We start from the raw sequence: 17190 nt of genomic DNA on the forward strand, positions 1-17190 counted from the left end.
TGAGGCCAAGGTAGGAGGCCCACAGGGCTGCCCGTTCACCAGCCTGTGCTTACCTCCACATCACCTGGGTCACAGGGCTCAGAAAATTCACCAACATTTATGCCATTGTGTTGCCTTCTCTTACTCCCCCAGGGAGTTCAGTGCTTCCTCTTTTCTTCCCCTAACATGTTTTTTATAGGGTAGCTTCATTGCATGTTTTTTATATGGTACCTTCATTGCATAATCAAATCAACAGTCAACTTGACTGGTGGGTCCCCAAGGGCAAGAATATGACTGAATACAAGAATAGCTTGTAGGTATTGGGTAAATGCGTGTTGAACAAATGTTGACTCTAGAGTGCATATATTTTGTACATCCAAAAGTGGAGGGAGAGGGAAATAACTTCCATTTATGAATCCCTAACAGAACCTTCATGTTTTCCTTGGCTTATTTTAACTTTACCTCAACACTTTCAGGTATAGCTAATCCTCCATTAGGCAGTTTCCTAAAATTTCACAAGTAGAAAAGTGAGCACCAATCTTACCTTTTTGGAAACTGAACCCATTTTTATCTGCCATGCCCTGTGGCTGATCTAGCAAAGGTAATGTTTTAAGGACTGAGCAATGAAAGTCAAGTTAGCTTCATAACATCTTCTTTTCAGAAACTCTTTGAAGAAAGCACACATCTTCGGGATCTCATTTTCCATCACCCAGGCAATGATGTATTTTTCCTACGCTGGCTGTTTCCGGTTTGGTGCCTACCTGGTGGCCAACGGGTTCATGAAGTTTCCGGATGTTCTGTTGTAAGTATCGGGTTAATATTGGCAATTGAACTCTAGAAATATAACTGAGGTAAACATACATACTTCATGCCTAGATAGAAAACCTTACTGGGAAGCTTCATGAAGAGATCCTGGTGATTCAGAAGGTGAAATCTTGCCCAAGTCTCTGTGTATTATAACAGAAGTACCCCCATTTCTTTTGTGGAATCAATGACTGTCCCTTCCCCAGTGCTGACTCATACATTGGCCTTTCTGAATCTGTGGCTCAGTGGGGGTAGTGATTCAATGAGGGGTTTCCAGGAGGTTTTGGCGTTTGGGAAGAAGCCTAACCCTGAACCAAGGGTTTGGATCCTTTTAACGAAATTTCTGAACAGGGAAACTAAAGAGCAAGTGTGGGACACTGAGCTCTGCAAGCCCTGGGAGTTTCTAGAATACATTTGCTTTCCTTGACACAAGAAGAGCTGAAGGTAAGAGCTGAAGAAATTAAAAAATGACAAAGGAAAAGCTAGACTGGGATTTGTGCTCCATTGCTATGAAGGCAGAAAATTGTTCCTCCGTCAGGGAAAGACAGACCTGCACTTAATTATTCTTCTGAAATACTCAGATGTGCAGTTGGGTAGTGAAAAGTATGTATAATCTTTCTGGGCATCTAGATTTGGTGGTGGGTGAGACTCTGCCCTTTGATAGAATACCATCATTAGTGGTAGGACAGTTTTACATTTAAACCAGAATCATCTAAACCTGGCTTATCTAAGGTTGGAGGTAATGGTTTCATTCTGTTTAGACATTTGCTGTGTATGCATTATGGCTAGCTCATGATGACCTCAACAGAAGATTTACAATTTCTCCCTAATATCAGTGTCTGACAAATGATATGCAGGACCTACTTATGACTTGGACCAAAAGACTAAACCAAGCATCATTGTCATTGGGGCTAAAATTAGATAATTATTTGATATATTGTTTCACTTCAAGGTAAGGCATCGAATTGATGGAAGTTGCTGACACATGGGCATTTAGATCAAGAGGATCAATCTTTTGAGTAAAGGAAGGGAGAGACCTGTCTGAAGATTAGTCCATTTGTAAAAGATCTTATAAGAGTAAATAATGACAAGCCGGAGATTAACCATTTGTATAATTTTCTAGAGCCCAGAGGAGATGTGACAGTATTCTTCTGGGCGGGTTCCCAAGTACTGTGTTAGTTCTAAGGCGCATTGTTTTTTTTTTGTTTTTTTGTTTTTTGTTTTTAAAGATTTTATTTATTTATTTGACAGAGACAGACACATTTGACAGAGAGACAGAGAGAGAGAGCACAAGCAGGGTGAGTGTGAGAGGCAGAAGCAGGCTTCCCGCCAAGCAGGGAGTCTGATGCAAGGCTCAATCCCAGGACCCTGGGATCATGACCTGAACCTGAGGCAGATGCTTAACAACTGAGCCACCTAGGTGCCCTCGGGCCCACTGTTTAAAAAGGTGTATGGAAGTAGCCAAATTATGGAAACAGCCCAAGTGTCCCTTGGCCGATGCGTGGATAAAGAAGAAGAGACATGTATATATAATAGAGTATTCCTCAGCCATAAAAAGAAAGAAATCTTGCTTTTTGAATGACAAGGATGGAGCCAGAGTATGATGCTAAGCAAAGAAAAACTCAGAGGAAGACAAACATCATATGATTTCCTGTGGAACTCCACCTGTGGAATTTTAAAAATAAAATAGATGAAAACCGGGGAGTGGGGGGTGGGGGAGGGAGAAGAGACGCAAATCCAGAAACAGACTTAACCACGGTGAACAAAATAGAGGTTAGCTGAGGGGAGGTGGGGGGATGGGTGAAGTAGCCGGTGGGGATTAAGGAGGGCACTTGTGATGAGCACTGGGTATTGTTTGGAAGTGTTGAATCAGTATATCTACGCTTGAGACTAATAGTACACTGTATGTTAACTACCTGGATTTTAAATAAAAACTTGGAAAGGAAAAAATAATTTAAAAATAAAATACTAAAAAGGCACATGGAGAAATGTGTCCAGAGGAGGGCAACTGGAGTGTCCAGAGGGAAAGGACTTACCAAAGAAGTAAAGGGCCTTTTTGACTATATTCCAGTTAAGGGCTGAATTATGCAAAAGGATTATGCAAAAGTTCTTTTCTTCCATTTGAAAAGAACTTTTTTAACAATAGACTTAATCAAACTTGCTACTTCCTAAAACAAAGGATGGAAGCTTTCTTAGGGGAAGTCGCTCAGGGAACAAACTGAGAACTGGACTTGATATCCTGTAGAGTCCTTCCCAGCTTTAAACTGCTGTGATTCCCATGCCATAGGTTAAGCATGGGGATTGCATCTTGTGAGCAGCATGAAACCTGTCTCTATAAGGAGCTCACTCTTTGCTGTACAGCTCCCCATGTTTTCTAAGAACCCAAGGTAATTTCAGCACCACTGCCCATATCTGTTATTTTTGTTAATAGCTGACTCCCAATGTTACATTAGTTTCAGGTGTGCAGCATGATGATTCAGCTTCTCTATACATTATGCTGTGCTCACCGCTAGTTCAACTACCATCCCTTACCATACAAGGCTATTACAATATCATTGAACTGGATTCCCTATGATGTACCTTTTATTCCCGTGACTTACTCATTCCCTAACTGGAAGCCTGTCTCTCCCACTCCCCTTCACCCATTTTGCTCCCCACCCCCCACTGCCCCTCTGGCAACCATCAGTTTGTTCTCTGATTTCTAGGTCTGATTCTGCTCTTTATTTATCCATTCGTATTTTTAGATTCCACGTGAGGGAAATCATATGACACTTGTCTTTTTCAATCTTCTTCCACTTAGTTGAATATCCTCTCGGTCTGTCCACGTTGTCTCTAATGCCTACACCCGTTATTGATTGCCACAGTCACACTGCTTACCAACCAGCCGCTAAGCCCCAGTGAGTGACATGGAATAATAAGCATTCGTATTTGCGCTCAAGTCTGTGGGTCAGCTGGGCGGTTCTCCTGAGCCGGGGTAGACAGCAGATCTCAGCTGGTCTCATCCATGCGTGCAGAAGACTACAAGCTAGTTGGCTGGAGCCCACACAGCTTGCCTCCATCTGTGCCTTGTCCTCTAGCAGGCTAGCTGGGCTTGTGGTCGTGCCAGAGAGAGAAGGTACACCAAGCCCCCTGAGTCATAGGCTTAGAACTGGCAAGAGTCATTTTCACCACATCCTGTTGGCCAAAGCAAGTCATAGGCCAACTCGGATTCAAAGGCTAGGAAAATGAATTCCTGTTCTTAAGTGGAGGAGCTGCCAAGTCACATTACTAGAAGGCGAGGTGAGAGAAACAGATGAAAAATGGGGCTATTTTACGGTGTATTACACTGACATGAAATATATGAGGAGAAGAGTCTGTTGGTTTTATTTTTTAACTTCTTTCACTGTTTGCGGCAATGCTCTGTGGTTGAAGAACGGTAAGCTGTCTAGCATTATAACCCAAACTCTGCACATGCTTCGTCTGTGTTTTTGCAGGGTCTTCTCAGCTATTGTCTTTGGTGCCATGGCAGTGGGGCAGGTCAGTTCGTTTGCCCCTGACTATGCCAAAGCCAAAGTATCAGCAGCCCACGTCATCATGATCATTGAAAAAACCCCTCTGATTGACAGCTACAGCACAGGAGGCCTCCAGCCGGTAAGTCTGATGTTTTGATGGTAAGACAGATTCCTAACTGATGAGTGGAAATATTCTAAGAGGAAATTTAATAAAATCTGTGGGTTGTTTTTTTTTTTTTAATTTGCTGGGAATAAAAAGAAACTGCCTAGATCATGAGGTGATTTTAGTAAATGCTAATCATTTATTTACATCCAGTACTTTTGTATAACAAGGCTACAAGGAGATAGACTGCCCAATTTATAAGCAAATCCTGTTTACCAGGTTTTATTATATGTAGGTTAATGTATTGTTTGTTTGTTTGTTTTTTAAAGATTTTATTTATTTATTTGACAGGCAGAGATCACAAGTAGGCAGAGAGACAGGCAGAGAGAGGAGGAGGAAGCAGGCTCTCTGCTGAGCAGAGAGCCTGATAGGGGCTCAAACCCAGGACCCTGGGATCATGACCTGAGCCAAAGGCAGAGGCTTTAACCCTCTGAGCCACCCAGGCGCCCTATAGGTTAATGTATTCTTGGGGAACATGTCTGAGTTAGCATATTTGTGTTGCATTAACAATCCCTGCTATAAAACCCCTGACTCTTTTTTATCTTATTGATTGCATTCTGGGAGTAACAGCTGCAGCGTCACTGTAATACAAGTTCACTGTCTTTGGACACCTGGTGTTAGAGGGGGTTCTCTGTACTGTGAGTTTTCAGGATTGCCATTAGCACCTTTATTGTCACTGTTCTGATTTTAGAATACATTGGAAGGAAACGTGACATTTAATGAAGTCGTGTTCAACTACCCCACTCGACCAGACATCCCCGTGCTGCAGGGGCTGAGCCTCGAGGTGAAGAAGGGCCAGACGCTGGCGCTGGTGGGCAGCAGCGGCTGTGGGAAGAGCACGGTGGTCCAGCTGCTTGAGCGGTTCTATGACCCCTTGGCTGGTACAGTGGTGAGCACACTTTCTTTCTCACCTCCTCACTTCAACTTTTTTATCATCTAAATGCCTGCATGTATGTAACTCTTGACTCTAAGCCACAGTTTTTCCAACCCTTGAACAACAGTCTCCCTGAAAGTCTTACATCCTACATATGGGCTCCAAGCTGTGTCTGCTTTCCCAGGCTGCTTCTCCGGGCGCTCTCTGCAACGGCCCCACCGCTCTCCTTCATGAGTGGCCTTTCTTATCACCCTCCCCCTTCCCCTGGCTAGGCTTCCGCTCACAGGAGAAGAGCTAGCAAAGAACTTAAGTAGCCGGAAAGATAGAGGAGGGGGAGAGGTGCCAAGAGAGACAGTAAGATGGGAACCAAGGATGGGGTATGTTTCAAGAAGGAGAAAGTAGAGTCCGCAATGACAGATCCTGGGGACAGGTAGGAAGATGAAGACTGAAAAGACATGATAGGATTTGATAATGAATGGACTACTTGTGACATTTTTAAGTGTTCTTGGCGAATGGGGGTTGTGGTGGGAACGCATTTAGCTTGGCTGAGGCCCAGTAAGAAGGGGAGGTGGAGACTGAGTGCAGACTATTTAAAAGATCAAAGGTCAAAGAAAGACAATTAAAACAGCAGTGTGAGCGGGAAGGCAGAGTCCAGGGAGACGGTCAGGACGGGGAAAGCTGGAACATTTTTATGGCTGAGGATTGAGATAAAATCATTGAGAGGGCATTGAAACACGTTCTAAGAAAAAAAAGAAAAGTGAGATCAACAACTTGAGGGACCAGATAAAGGATATAGAGGGATCCCCTTTTTCTCATGAACTAAAAGAATAAATGAAGGGTTGCATTTATTCATTCAACATTCAACAAACGTTTACTGAGTGCTTGTCAGACGCTATCTTAGGTCCTGAGGATGAGCTAGGAGTCATAAAGGGAGTGGTGAAGTTTTAAATGACTACAAGAGAGAATAGGAAAGAATTAAATTAGGAAGGAATAGAAGAAATTTTTATCATGTGAGTATTAATTATTGGTTGTACTCAGAGGTGCTATTAAAAATATTTAACAGTAAGGGCATCCAGGTAGCTGAGCTGGTTAAGCGTCCAACTCTTGATTTTGGTGCAGGTCATGATCTCAAGGTCATGAGATCAAGCCCTACCTCAGGTTCCATGCTGGGTGGGGAATCGACTTAAGATTCTCTCTCTCTATCCTTTCTCCACCCTTCCCTTTCTTAAAAGACAAACAAACAAATGAACAAAAAAAAAACTACTAGAATTTCATGGGCACTGACCAAACAGAATGGATACCTGTTCCGTATAGTCTTATTGGTGCCTCAGCTCCGCATGGACCCCACTTGCATTAAGGACGGTCATGAAAGTAGAGGTTTCAGCCTGTAGTCCAGGGCCCTTTTTAAATTCAGTCACACTTAGCCATAAATATTTTTTTAACTGGGGCGCCTGGGTGGCTCAGTGGGTTAAGCCGCTGCCTTCGGCTCAGGTCATGATCTTAGGGTCCTGGGATCGAGTCCCGCATCAGGCTCTCTGCTCAGCAGGGAGCCTGCTTCCTCCTCCCTCTCTCTCTGCCTGCCTCTCTGCCTACTTGTAATCTCTCTCTGTCAAATAAATAAATAAAATCTTTAAAAAAAAAAAAAAGAAAAAAAATATTTTTTTAACTGTATTCTACTCAGTCTGTTTCTTAACAGCTACATGAACTTTGTCTCTTATTTTTACTTTCTTGGTTCATATTTTCTGTGGATTCTGATTTTATGCTTCAATTTTGCTATTAAAGTTTGAACAGGGAACTCTAAAGGAAGAGACGAAGGAAGCAATTATAGAAGGAAATGTTAGCTCTTAGACACTGATTATGACCCTTAACAGATGTTGAGTAAGCAGTGTATTAAATGTTGAGCTCTAATGAATTATAGGTTATGATGTCTGCACTCAAAGACTTTTACCTGAAGAGATGAGACATATACTTCCATGAGTTATATAAAAGAACATAGGTCTAGAGCTGGCTCTTACGGGACCTGAGGTTGAAAGACTGAGCAGTCAAGATGTCATTTGATGCAAGAGACAAAGTGAGCGTTGCTGGAGAGATAGTGGGTGAGGGGAGGGGGTAACTGATAGACATTAAGGAGGGCATGTGATGTAATGAGCACTGGGTATTGTATAAGACTGATGAATCACTGACCTCTACCTCTGAAACCAGTAATACATTATATGTTAATTAATTGAATTTAAATTTTAAAAATAACTTAAAAAAATAAAAACCTCAGCAAAAATGAGAAAAATAAATTTGAAATGGAAAAAAAAAGGATAACGTGAGCTGTGGCTGGTAGGTGATTTGCTCCCAATGTCCATATAGCTGATTTTGGCTGAAATAGCAGACTTAATGAGAGCTGTGATTCTTAAAGTTTTAAATTATAATCCATTAAGGGAGAGCAAAAAAAAAAAAAAAAAACAATCTCACGACCACCCCACTGCACTCATAGACACCTCTGTTAGTTTGGCTACTAAAGAGAATCAGCCTAGGCCTTCCAGATTTTGCACAGTGCCTCTCGCTGGTAGAACCACAGTTACTTTCAGAACCAGAAGAGAGTCTGGGAAACAGCCGTTAGCCTTCCACTCCCTTCATATATGGAAAGGCAGAGAAGAATATGGAAATGAATGCCAAGTACACAGGGCAATAACCATCTCAAGACAACACTGAAAACACAAGAAAAACAGCGTGTCCTTGTCTATTGTAGGAACACTGTTATCGGCTCCTGTACATTTGTGCTAGGGCTTTGAAGTCCTGCCAAGTGGTACACAGCAGCCAGAATTCTAGCGGAAGTGTCCTCAAGAAGCACGAACAAATGTGCCAAGTTTTGTTGATGCATATCAATTAGTAACCCTTAATAACCCAGTCTGTAGGTGACTAGTAGTTAGTTCTCCTTGCCATGTAAACATGAACATGGCTCTGGGCATGATTGCCCATAAGAACTGAAGAAGGACGTGACCTTGAGGTCCGGAAGTCCTCATGACCGTCGGTGGGCCTTGAATGATACTTTGAGTCATGGTGACTGGAGCTGTGGTTCTCAGAACAACTGAAGAACACAGCCAGCCTGGCTCATTGCATTCTGTCAGGACCTGGCCTATTAATTTTTACAATTTCCCCAGATGATTCTGATGGCAGCCATCATCTGAGAACCACTTAACTGATAAATTTGAAAGGTGTAGGTTAACCTGTGGAGAGTCTTGAAAAATGAAGCTATGGAGTTGTATAGCGGGGGCATTCCAAGTTTTGTGGGGCCGGCAGGTTGTACTTTTTTTTTTTTTTAAGATTTTATTCATTTATTTGACAGACAGAGATCACAAGTAGGCAGAGAAGCAGGCAGAGAGAGAGGAGGATGTAGGTTCCCTGCCAAGCAGAGAGCCCAATGTGGGACTCGATCCCAGGACCCTGGGATAATGACCTGAGCCAAGGGCAAAGGCTTTAACCCACTGAGCCACCCCCAGGTTGTACGTTTTTAGGGACTCTACCTAAGAAAGATACAAAATTATGAATGCAAAATTAGGTACAAAAGTGAATATTTACTTCTAATAAAACAAATCACAAGAAAATAGTGAAACCTTAAAGATTCAAATCCTTTTTCTCATTTATTTATTTATTTGAGTGAGAGCGGGCATGTGCACAAGAGGGAGCATGAGTTCGAGGAGTAGGAGAAGGAGAAGCAGACTCGGTGCTGAGCACTGGGAGTACTTGGGGCTCCATCCCTGGACCCCCAGGATCATGACCTGAATGGGGGGCAGACGCCTCACCGACTGAGCCCCCCCAGGTGCCGCTCAGGTCCCTTTCCTCTATAGGCTGATACGTAAATACTCACCCAGAAGAGATTCCTGACTGCAGCCTGGCCTCCCTCTCACCCCAAACACAGTTCAGCCCCCAGCAATTACCTGCAATTTGGGACTCTTGAAGCTGAACTTCATTACCCTCACTGTTAAATCGCCTCTGGTCTTAGTCTTCCCCGACCTTTCCTGTCTCCCCTCTCCTAGCACACCCACCATCATCAGAAGCCTGTTATCATGGTCTGGATATTACCGGGTGAGCGCCTGAGCTAACATGGGGGCTTTCTTCTGTGATGGAAGGCAGAGATCATCTTTCAATTATAAGGCAATGTGTTACCAAAACCCAACTTATAGTGTAAAACTTCAACCCCAGGTTCCATAGTTACTGTGTGATCTTGTGTAAGTCACCTAACTTTGCTCATTTTTTTAATCTGTAAAATGGAGATTAAAGCCACACCTACTCCAGGGGTGCCTAGGTGGCTCAGTCAATTGTTGTGTCTTACTCTTGGTTTTGACTCAGGTCAGGATCTCAGGGGCGGTGAGATAGAGCCCCCACCCTCCGCTGTCCCCCCTACCCCGGGTCACTCAGCATGGAATCCACTTGGGTTTTTCTCTCATGCCCCTCCCCCCACTCACCACACACTCACTTTTTCTTTCTAAAATAAATAAATCTTTTAAAAAAAAACCCACAAAAAACAGCTATCTTACTAGGGGTGTTGTGAAGATTAAAAAAGAGAATGCCTGAGTCAAGCTTATCACAGGACTTATAATCCAGTCAGTGCTCAATAATTTATATCTGTAATCATGTAATCAGAGTACATATAGCAGAATACTACATATTTACCTTTTGATTATGCTAATGAAGACAGCAGTACATTTAGCAATCTAAAACAAGATAGTAATTTAACCTGGTTTTACCTTATTATTACCAAGGGGTTGAATTTCCTGGTTAAGTTTTATTTAGGTCAGTGTCTCTTGAACAGTGTTTCCCGACCCCCCAAAGTTCCTTGGTCTTCCCTCAGACCATGACCTGTGCCTCTGCCAAAGAGCCTCTGCATTGGTCTCTTTTCCATCTGGGCTTCTAAAACATGTTTTCTCTACAGAACGGATGCTTCAGTTAACACAGGCTTTAAGAATTTTCAATTCCAGTGTATCATGTGGGACTGAGGAGGACCAAGAGTGTTACTGTATTCAGCGTGATAAAGAAACTCATTAAAATTCAGTGGGATCATTGAAATTTGTCTAATGATACTAGTTAAGCAGTGTCTGTTTTCCTGCCAGCAGCGTAAGCTTGAAGAAAATTAAGCTACTCCTTTCCTGAAATTTCCATTTCTCAAGTACAGTATTCCATCTCACAAGATCTGCTGTTGTGCCACATTCTTGTATGGTTTTTACTGCCTCTCTCTACCCTCTACTTCCCACTTCACTTAACACTGTGAGGAAGCCTAGAACATAGATGCTGAAATAGTCTCCATGGCAACTGGGCTGGGTACTAAGAAGGTCATGACTGTGTTTCCTATCCCTACACTTGCCAGCTTCACAAACAGAAGCCATGTTCCTGCAGCAGAGACTGTACCTGCCAGCTATCTCCCAGGGGCACCCAGTCAGGCACATGAGATCCAGATGGTATATATAGCATGGTAGACCCTCACTAGCACTACAGGAAAAGCCTGAAGCTGATTCACTGGCTTCTCCAGAGGGAACGACTAGCTATCTCACTTGAATACCAGAGTTCTCTTGCAAAGTCGATGCTTGGTGCAGACATCTGTGCATCTGTGCAAGGCTGGAAGGAGCACTCCCAGGCTCCTGCAGGGTAACCCAGGGAGCCAGGTCACCAGAGAAGAGACAGCTTCTGCTTCCCACTCCTTTGGCCCAACATGGTAGATGTCTGCTATCATTCCGTCCACCCAGCCTTCATCCCTCTACTGTAGTTTTAATTACAGTGACATGGAGTTACCAGTCTCTGATGGTCTTGGGACACATACCCAGTGCCCAGCACTGTGCTGGGTGGGGTCTACTCAGGATCTTGTGCAGTACCTGGTTCTAGGAGTTTAGGAATTATTATCATAATTCCCATTTTACCCACAAAGAAACGCTCAGAGAAATTAATTCATTTTTTCCAAGATCAACAACTACTTAGAGATCCAACAGCCACCTTCCCACACTTCTTTTCCATTTAACTGTGGCACCCCGCTCTTCCAAAACCTGATTCTGAGAAGACTGACTTGCAGACCTGTTGTGTGCTCACAGGAGTTACTGATTTCCAGTCTAATCTCGGCTACTTTTCTTATGAAAAAACCGATACGTAAGAATAAGGGTGCCAACAAATTTTGTGGAATAAAACAGCATAAACTTAGTATCTCACAAGTTCTGGAAGCAGATGTCTAGAATGGATTTCAGCAAGCTAACATCAAAGTGTCACCGGGATGGCGTTCCTTCTGCAGGCTCTAGGGGACCCTTTTCTTCTAGTTCCTGGCCCCTCCCTCAGTCTTCAAAGCCAACAATGACTAATTGAGTCTTGGTCTTATTGCCCCACTCTGATACTGTCCTGCCTCCCTCTTGAATAGTGAAGGGCGCTCATGATTACATCGGGCCCACTGGATCATCCAAGATCATCTTCTTATTTTGAGATCAGCTGATGAGCAACCTTGTACCTTAATTCCCTTTGCCATGGCAGGTAACATTCAGAGGTTTCGTGGATTAGACTCTGGGTATCTTGGGAGTGGGGGGATTATCCTGCTTATCACATGCATATGAGAACCCAGAGTTCAAACAGAAGGAACGTGACAGTTCATCAGAGTGTAAAACTGTGACCTAGTTCAGTTAACTTTGACAGTCCAAACGCAACAGCAGCAAAAGTGTCCCACGGTAACTTGGCAATTTTAGTGTATGAGATAAGGATACCGATTTTGCTAAATTAAAAATGTGCCGGTCCTGAAGTTACCTATGAACGCTCATTTTCAGCTGATTGACGGCGAGGAGATAAAGAACCTGAACGTCCAGTGGCTCCGAGCCCACCTGGGCATTGTGTCCCAGGAGCCCATCCTGTTCGACTGCAGCATCGCGGAGAACATCGCCTACGGAGACAACAGCCGGGTCGTGTCACAGGAAGAGATCGTGCAGGCAGCCAAGGAGGCCAACATACACCCCTTCATCGAGACACTCCCTGATGTAAGTCTTTCTCCAAAATAGGAGCCTACGGCAGCCTCCCTGGCCTGCACTTGGATTTCTAAAGGGCTGGTTTTCCAAAGGTGAAGAGAAGGGAGCAACCAAAATACACACCTGTATACAATGTCTTGCCACACTTCCTATCCCCATTTGATACTGTTTGCCTGATCACCCGGCTGGCTTCCCTGGTGAGCAAGCCTGACCGAGAAGGACATATATGGAGGAAGCCTTTCCCTCTGAGTCTCACTCAGTACAGCACCCACAGAAGCAGGCACAGCCCCTCTGCCCCCATTTCTTTCCCAACCTTCCTTCTGCCTCCTTGCTGCTCTCCCCCAAGCTGCAAACCTACCTCTGGGGAGTCAGGCAGGCTGGGGAACTGAACCCAGGTCAGAAAGAAGGCTCTCCCTGAATAGAGCTGAGCCCTTGGTGTGACTGTATTACTATGTACTCTCTCATCATTGCACATTTCATGGCCCCCAGGCTCTGCTTAGAGGGCTGATTCTTGAAATCTTCCATGGGGCTCCCGAGCTGTTTGTTACCCATGGATGCCCTCTGAATTCTTCCTGGGAAGTTACATAAAAGGAATCTCTTGCCCTCTCTTAAGACCCTTAGGTTAGGTACTGCATTTTGAAGTCACTTTGACCTGACTTGTCTGTACCCACCCCATTATCACTAGTTTCTTTATCACAAGGAAGCACCCCTCAAAAATAAAGCTCAGTAGCCTCAAACCAGTGGGGAAGGCAGTTTCCTTATGGGGAAAGACGGCAATACCAGCTCTTTCCCAGACTTCCTTTTCTTGAGGCTCTTCCTGTGATATCTGCTGCCCCCACATCATAGGCCCCCCTGGGGGAGGAATTGTCCCTCTCCCCTTCTTTTAAGCTTCATGCCCCACTATGGATGATCAGTCTTTCCCAAGGCTAGAAAACTTGAAAGATACAGCTTTAATCCCCTTTACTGGTTACTGTCTTCCTTCAGAGCCACAGCCCTGCCTTACCTGCTACAGCAGGATCATAGGGTCTCAGTGCAGCCTGGAAACCCCTGCCCTCACATGGGACACACAGCACTCCTGCCTCCTGAGGCGCCTGCGGTTCTGGGGTCCTTGGACTCCACCCGCTGGGGGAGATCTCAGTCTGACAGCCCTTGGACTAGGGCAGCCAGACACAGCCAATAAAAATAGGCAATCCTACATAGAACATGAATTCTTTTTAAATATTTTATTTATTTGACAGAGAGAGACAGATCACAAGTAGGCAGAGAGGCAGGCATAGAGAGAGGGGGAAGCAGGCTCCCTGCTGAGCAGAGAGCCCGATGTAGGGCTTGATGCCAGGACCCCAAGATCATGACCTGAACTGAAGGCAGAGGCTTAACCCACTGAGCCACCCAGGTGCCCCACAGAACATGGATTTTTAATTGAAACTCTGGGGGTCAGAATCAGAGCCCAGGATTTGACTAAAATTCCAGCCTAGCAAGGAGCTGAAAATTATGAGTATTGTCTTCTAGGTTACACATGCTGTCACATCTTGTTCCTGCTCTCTCCTACATGTCCTTTTAACTCCTGTCACTATCATTCTATTGAGTAATTATTGACAGTTATCTACTGTGGGACACAATATGTGAAGAACTTTGGGAGAACTCTGAAGTCACAAAAATTAAACCAGGATATTTATGTTAGCTTTAAGGTTAGATATCAAGATGGAATTCCTTAGCATCCATTAAGATTTTTGAAGTGTTTTGAGATTTATAAAAACAGATACCGGAAGGTTAGCTAGCATCCCAAGAAATGGCTTCCCTTCCTGACTTCAATGCAGAGAGCACCACCTGCTGGTTGTAAGTAAAATGAGTTTTATGTATTGCTTAGCCCATTTTAAGTCAGATTTCCTTCCTTGAACCAAACTTTGCCCCGAATATAACGAAACCAGAAGACTAGAAGAGACTAACATTGTAACAGTATTCTTTCTCATAAAGATATTGATTTGTTTACACTAAAACATAGCTTCTCAGACCTAAATGTCTATTTTCTTTTTTTTTTTTAATTGTTTTTAAAGATTTTTATTTATTTGAGAGAGAGAGAGGAAGAGAGAGAGAGAGACAGCACATGTGATAGTGGGAGCAGGAGCAGAGGAAAAGGAAGAAGCAGACTCCCCCCTGAACAGGTAGCGTGGGGCAGGGCTCCATCCCAGGACGCCAGGATCATAACTGAGCTGAAGGCAGAGGCTTAACCCACTGAGCCACCCAGGTGCCCCCCAAATGTCTATTTTCAAGAAGAGAGATCAAATCTGCCATTGAGAGCTGCATTTTTGGTGTATAATCCTCTGTGAGCCCATTCTTAGCTTCTGAACCGAAACATTTTTGTGTGTTTATGGAAGCGGTTATCCTATTATCTGCGGACAAACTCTTTTTTAGGAATGTTAGTTCTGTGTCTCCTAATAACAAAACCCTCTTCACAGAAATACAACACCAGAGTAGGAGACAAAGGAACCCAGCTCTCTGGGGGCCAGAAGCAGCGCATTGCCATAGCTCGCGCCCTTGTTCGGCAGCCTCACATTTTGCTTCTGGACGAAGCTACGTCAGCTCTGGATACAGAAAGTGAAAAGGTACAGATTTATTTATTTATTTGTTTATTTTTAAAGATTTTATTTATTTGACAGAGACAGACAGCAAGAGAGGGCACACAAGCAGGGGGAGTGGGAGAGGGAGAACAGGCTTCCCACGGAACAGGGAGAGCCCTTGGTGGGGCTTGATCCCCGGACTCTGGGATCAGGACCTGAGGCGAAGGCTGATACTTAATGAGGGAGCCACCCAGGTACCCCGAAAAGGTACGAATTAAAATTGGATTCATTACCCTTGATCTGGTTGTCTTTAAATGCTTCTGTCTTCCATGGTAGAGAACAAAATTCAGCCAAGCTATGTTGATTGTTACTTACATCAGCTTTCTGCAGAATGTGGATACCTTCTGCTGCTGTGATTCAAGAACCCTAAGACAAAATAGGGGAAATTAGTCTTGTAGCACCCAGGCTCCAAAAAAAAATAACCCTGGATCACTTTGTATTGACCGAAGACGCCGTGTTCAGGGGCCACTTTCCCATTTCCACCAGTGGCATCTCTCCAGCAACTGTATGAAGAAGTGGGTGGTTAATGCAGTATAAAAACTGACTCTACCTTAAGATAAATATTAGTAATCATTTTCAGTTTGAGAAAAAGTTGGCTTTTCAGGTATCTGAAAGACATATTAATTCTGAGACATCCCGATCTTTACTAAAATCCCAAAATTCAAGGAGGCTGTGTTCAGACTGCACTCGGTCTCCCTGGATTTGCTGTAGAGCTGGACGGACTGGAGGGCCGCGCTGACGGATGTTGTGTGGGTGGGCACACCAGTACATGTTTTCAAATGATGAATGCACAGACCGTATTTATTGTTATAACTCCAAGAATAGATGTCTTCTGCCTCAGAACTAATCCAGTCTAGGAATCCCTTATCTTCTGAGATGACACATTCCTTGCTTTATCAATTCTGTGATATTTCACGGATACTGTCATTAAAGAAGCACCTCTTGTTGGAAGATTGTGAGCCTTATGATGGAGAAAGAAAGGAGAGGCCTGTTTTTATCAGAATTAATTTATGTGGTTATTGATCAGGTTGTCCAAGAAGCCCTGGACAAAGCCAGAGAAGGCCGCACCTGCATCGTGATCGCGCACCGCCTGTCCACCATCCAGAACGCAGACTTAATAGTGGTGTTTCAGAACGGCAGGGTCAAGGAGCATGGCACGCATCAACAGCTGCTGGCTCAGAAAGGCATCTACTTTTCCATGGTCAGTGTCCAGGCTGGAGCAAAGCGCTAGTGAACTGTGACCATAGCAGCTGTTAAATACTTTCTAATATTTGTGTAAAACATGGCATTTAATCAAAGTTAAAAAGCAAGCGCTTACTGGAAAAACTCTGTAGAATTATTTGTTTAACATTTCCTACCGCAACCAAAGATCATTCCACCAAGTTCAGAGTCTGCAGACTTTAAGATTAAAGGAACCAGAAGACACATTATCAAATGGACGGAAATACTGGTATTAATTGCATTCTAAAACTTATAGAATAATTCAAAGTAGATTTTGTTAATAAATTGTATAGTTTTTGTTTATTTGTAACTGACTGCCTTGCTGAAAGATGACAGAAGTGGCAAAAAGTACTGAATGTTTGCATCAAGTGCTATAATAAAACTAAACTTTTATATGACCAGAATCATCTTGTCTAAAATGCTTGTAAATACATCATCTCCCAGTTGGAATATTAAAGATTATTTCTGCATTTAAAGAATAAAAAGACTGCTTTTAAAACTTCCATTAATTTTTGTGAGAATGGTTGAGGAGTGTAAATAATTCCCATTGTACACATCTTTTCACAGTGAACCACCAGTCTTCATTCTTTGTGGACGTGATCCTGCTGGTTCTTGTGTTTTCACATTATCATGGCTCTCAAACCAACCACACACATCAGTACAGAATTCTAGGGGCTGGGGTGAGGCTCAGGATGTGAAGTTATGAAGTGCATACTCTGATGTACTATAAATATTTTGCCTTGCATTTATAAAGGGCTCTTACAGGATTTTAATATTTCTGCACTTTAAAAAATATGATAACTATTTCTCTGTTTTGATAATGAATCATTTCCCCCAGTAATTGGTTTCTTCCAAAGCTAACGCCTCTGGTGGCAGATGTATGCAAACATAATGAAAAAAGAAAATACCACAAAGAAGGATACTGTGGCCAGAAAAGAAAAAAAAAAAACCCAAAGCACTACAAACAAGATTGAAAGACAAAATCTGATAGTAGTATTTGCCATATTTATCTAAATAATTGATATCCTTATGGTCCAAAGAATTTTAAAAGAAAAAAAAA

General features: G+C 43.3%; 1 protein-coding gene across 1 annotated transcript in view; it reads left to right on the forward strand.

The window, feature by feature from the left end:
* Nucleotides 1-16615, forward strand: part of ABCB1 (ATP binding cassette subfamily B member 1) — a 108386-nt gene extending 91771 nt beyond the window's left edge. The window contains exons 23-28 of the mRNA XM_082692371.1: nucleotides 641-781; nucleotides 4257-4413; nucleotides 5129-5326; nucleotides 12097-12303; nucleotides 14748-14894; nucleotides 15937-16615. Coding sequence (XP_082548497.1) covers nucleotides 641-781; nucleotides 4257-4413; nucleotides 5129-5326; nucleotides 12097-12303; nucleotides 14748-14894; nucleotides 15937-16140 — 1054 coding nt within the window. The 3' untranslated portion in view covers nucleotides 16141-16615. The remainder of the gene's footprint in view (nucleotides 1-640; nucleotides 782-4256; nucleotides 4414-5128; nucleotides 5327-12096; nucleotides 12304-14747; nucleotides 14895-15936) is intronic.
* The last annotated feature ends 575 nt before the right edge of the window (nucleotides 16616-17190 follow it).

Source organism: Mustela nivalis (genome assembly GCF_964662115.1).
Source record: "Mustela nivalis genome assembly, chromosome: 12".
NCBI lineage: Eukaryota > Metazoa > Chordata > Mammalia > Carnivora > Mustelidae > Mustela > Mustela nivalis.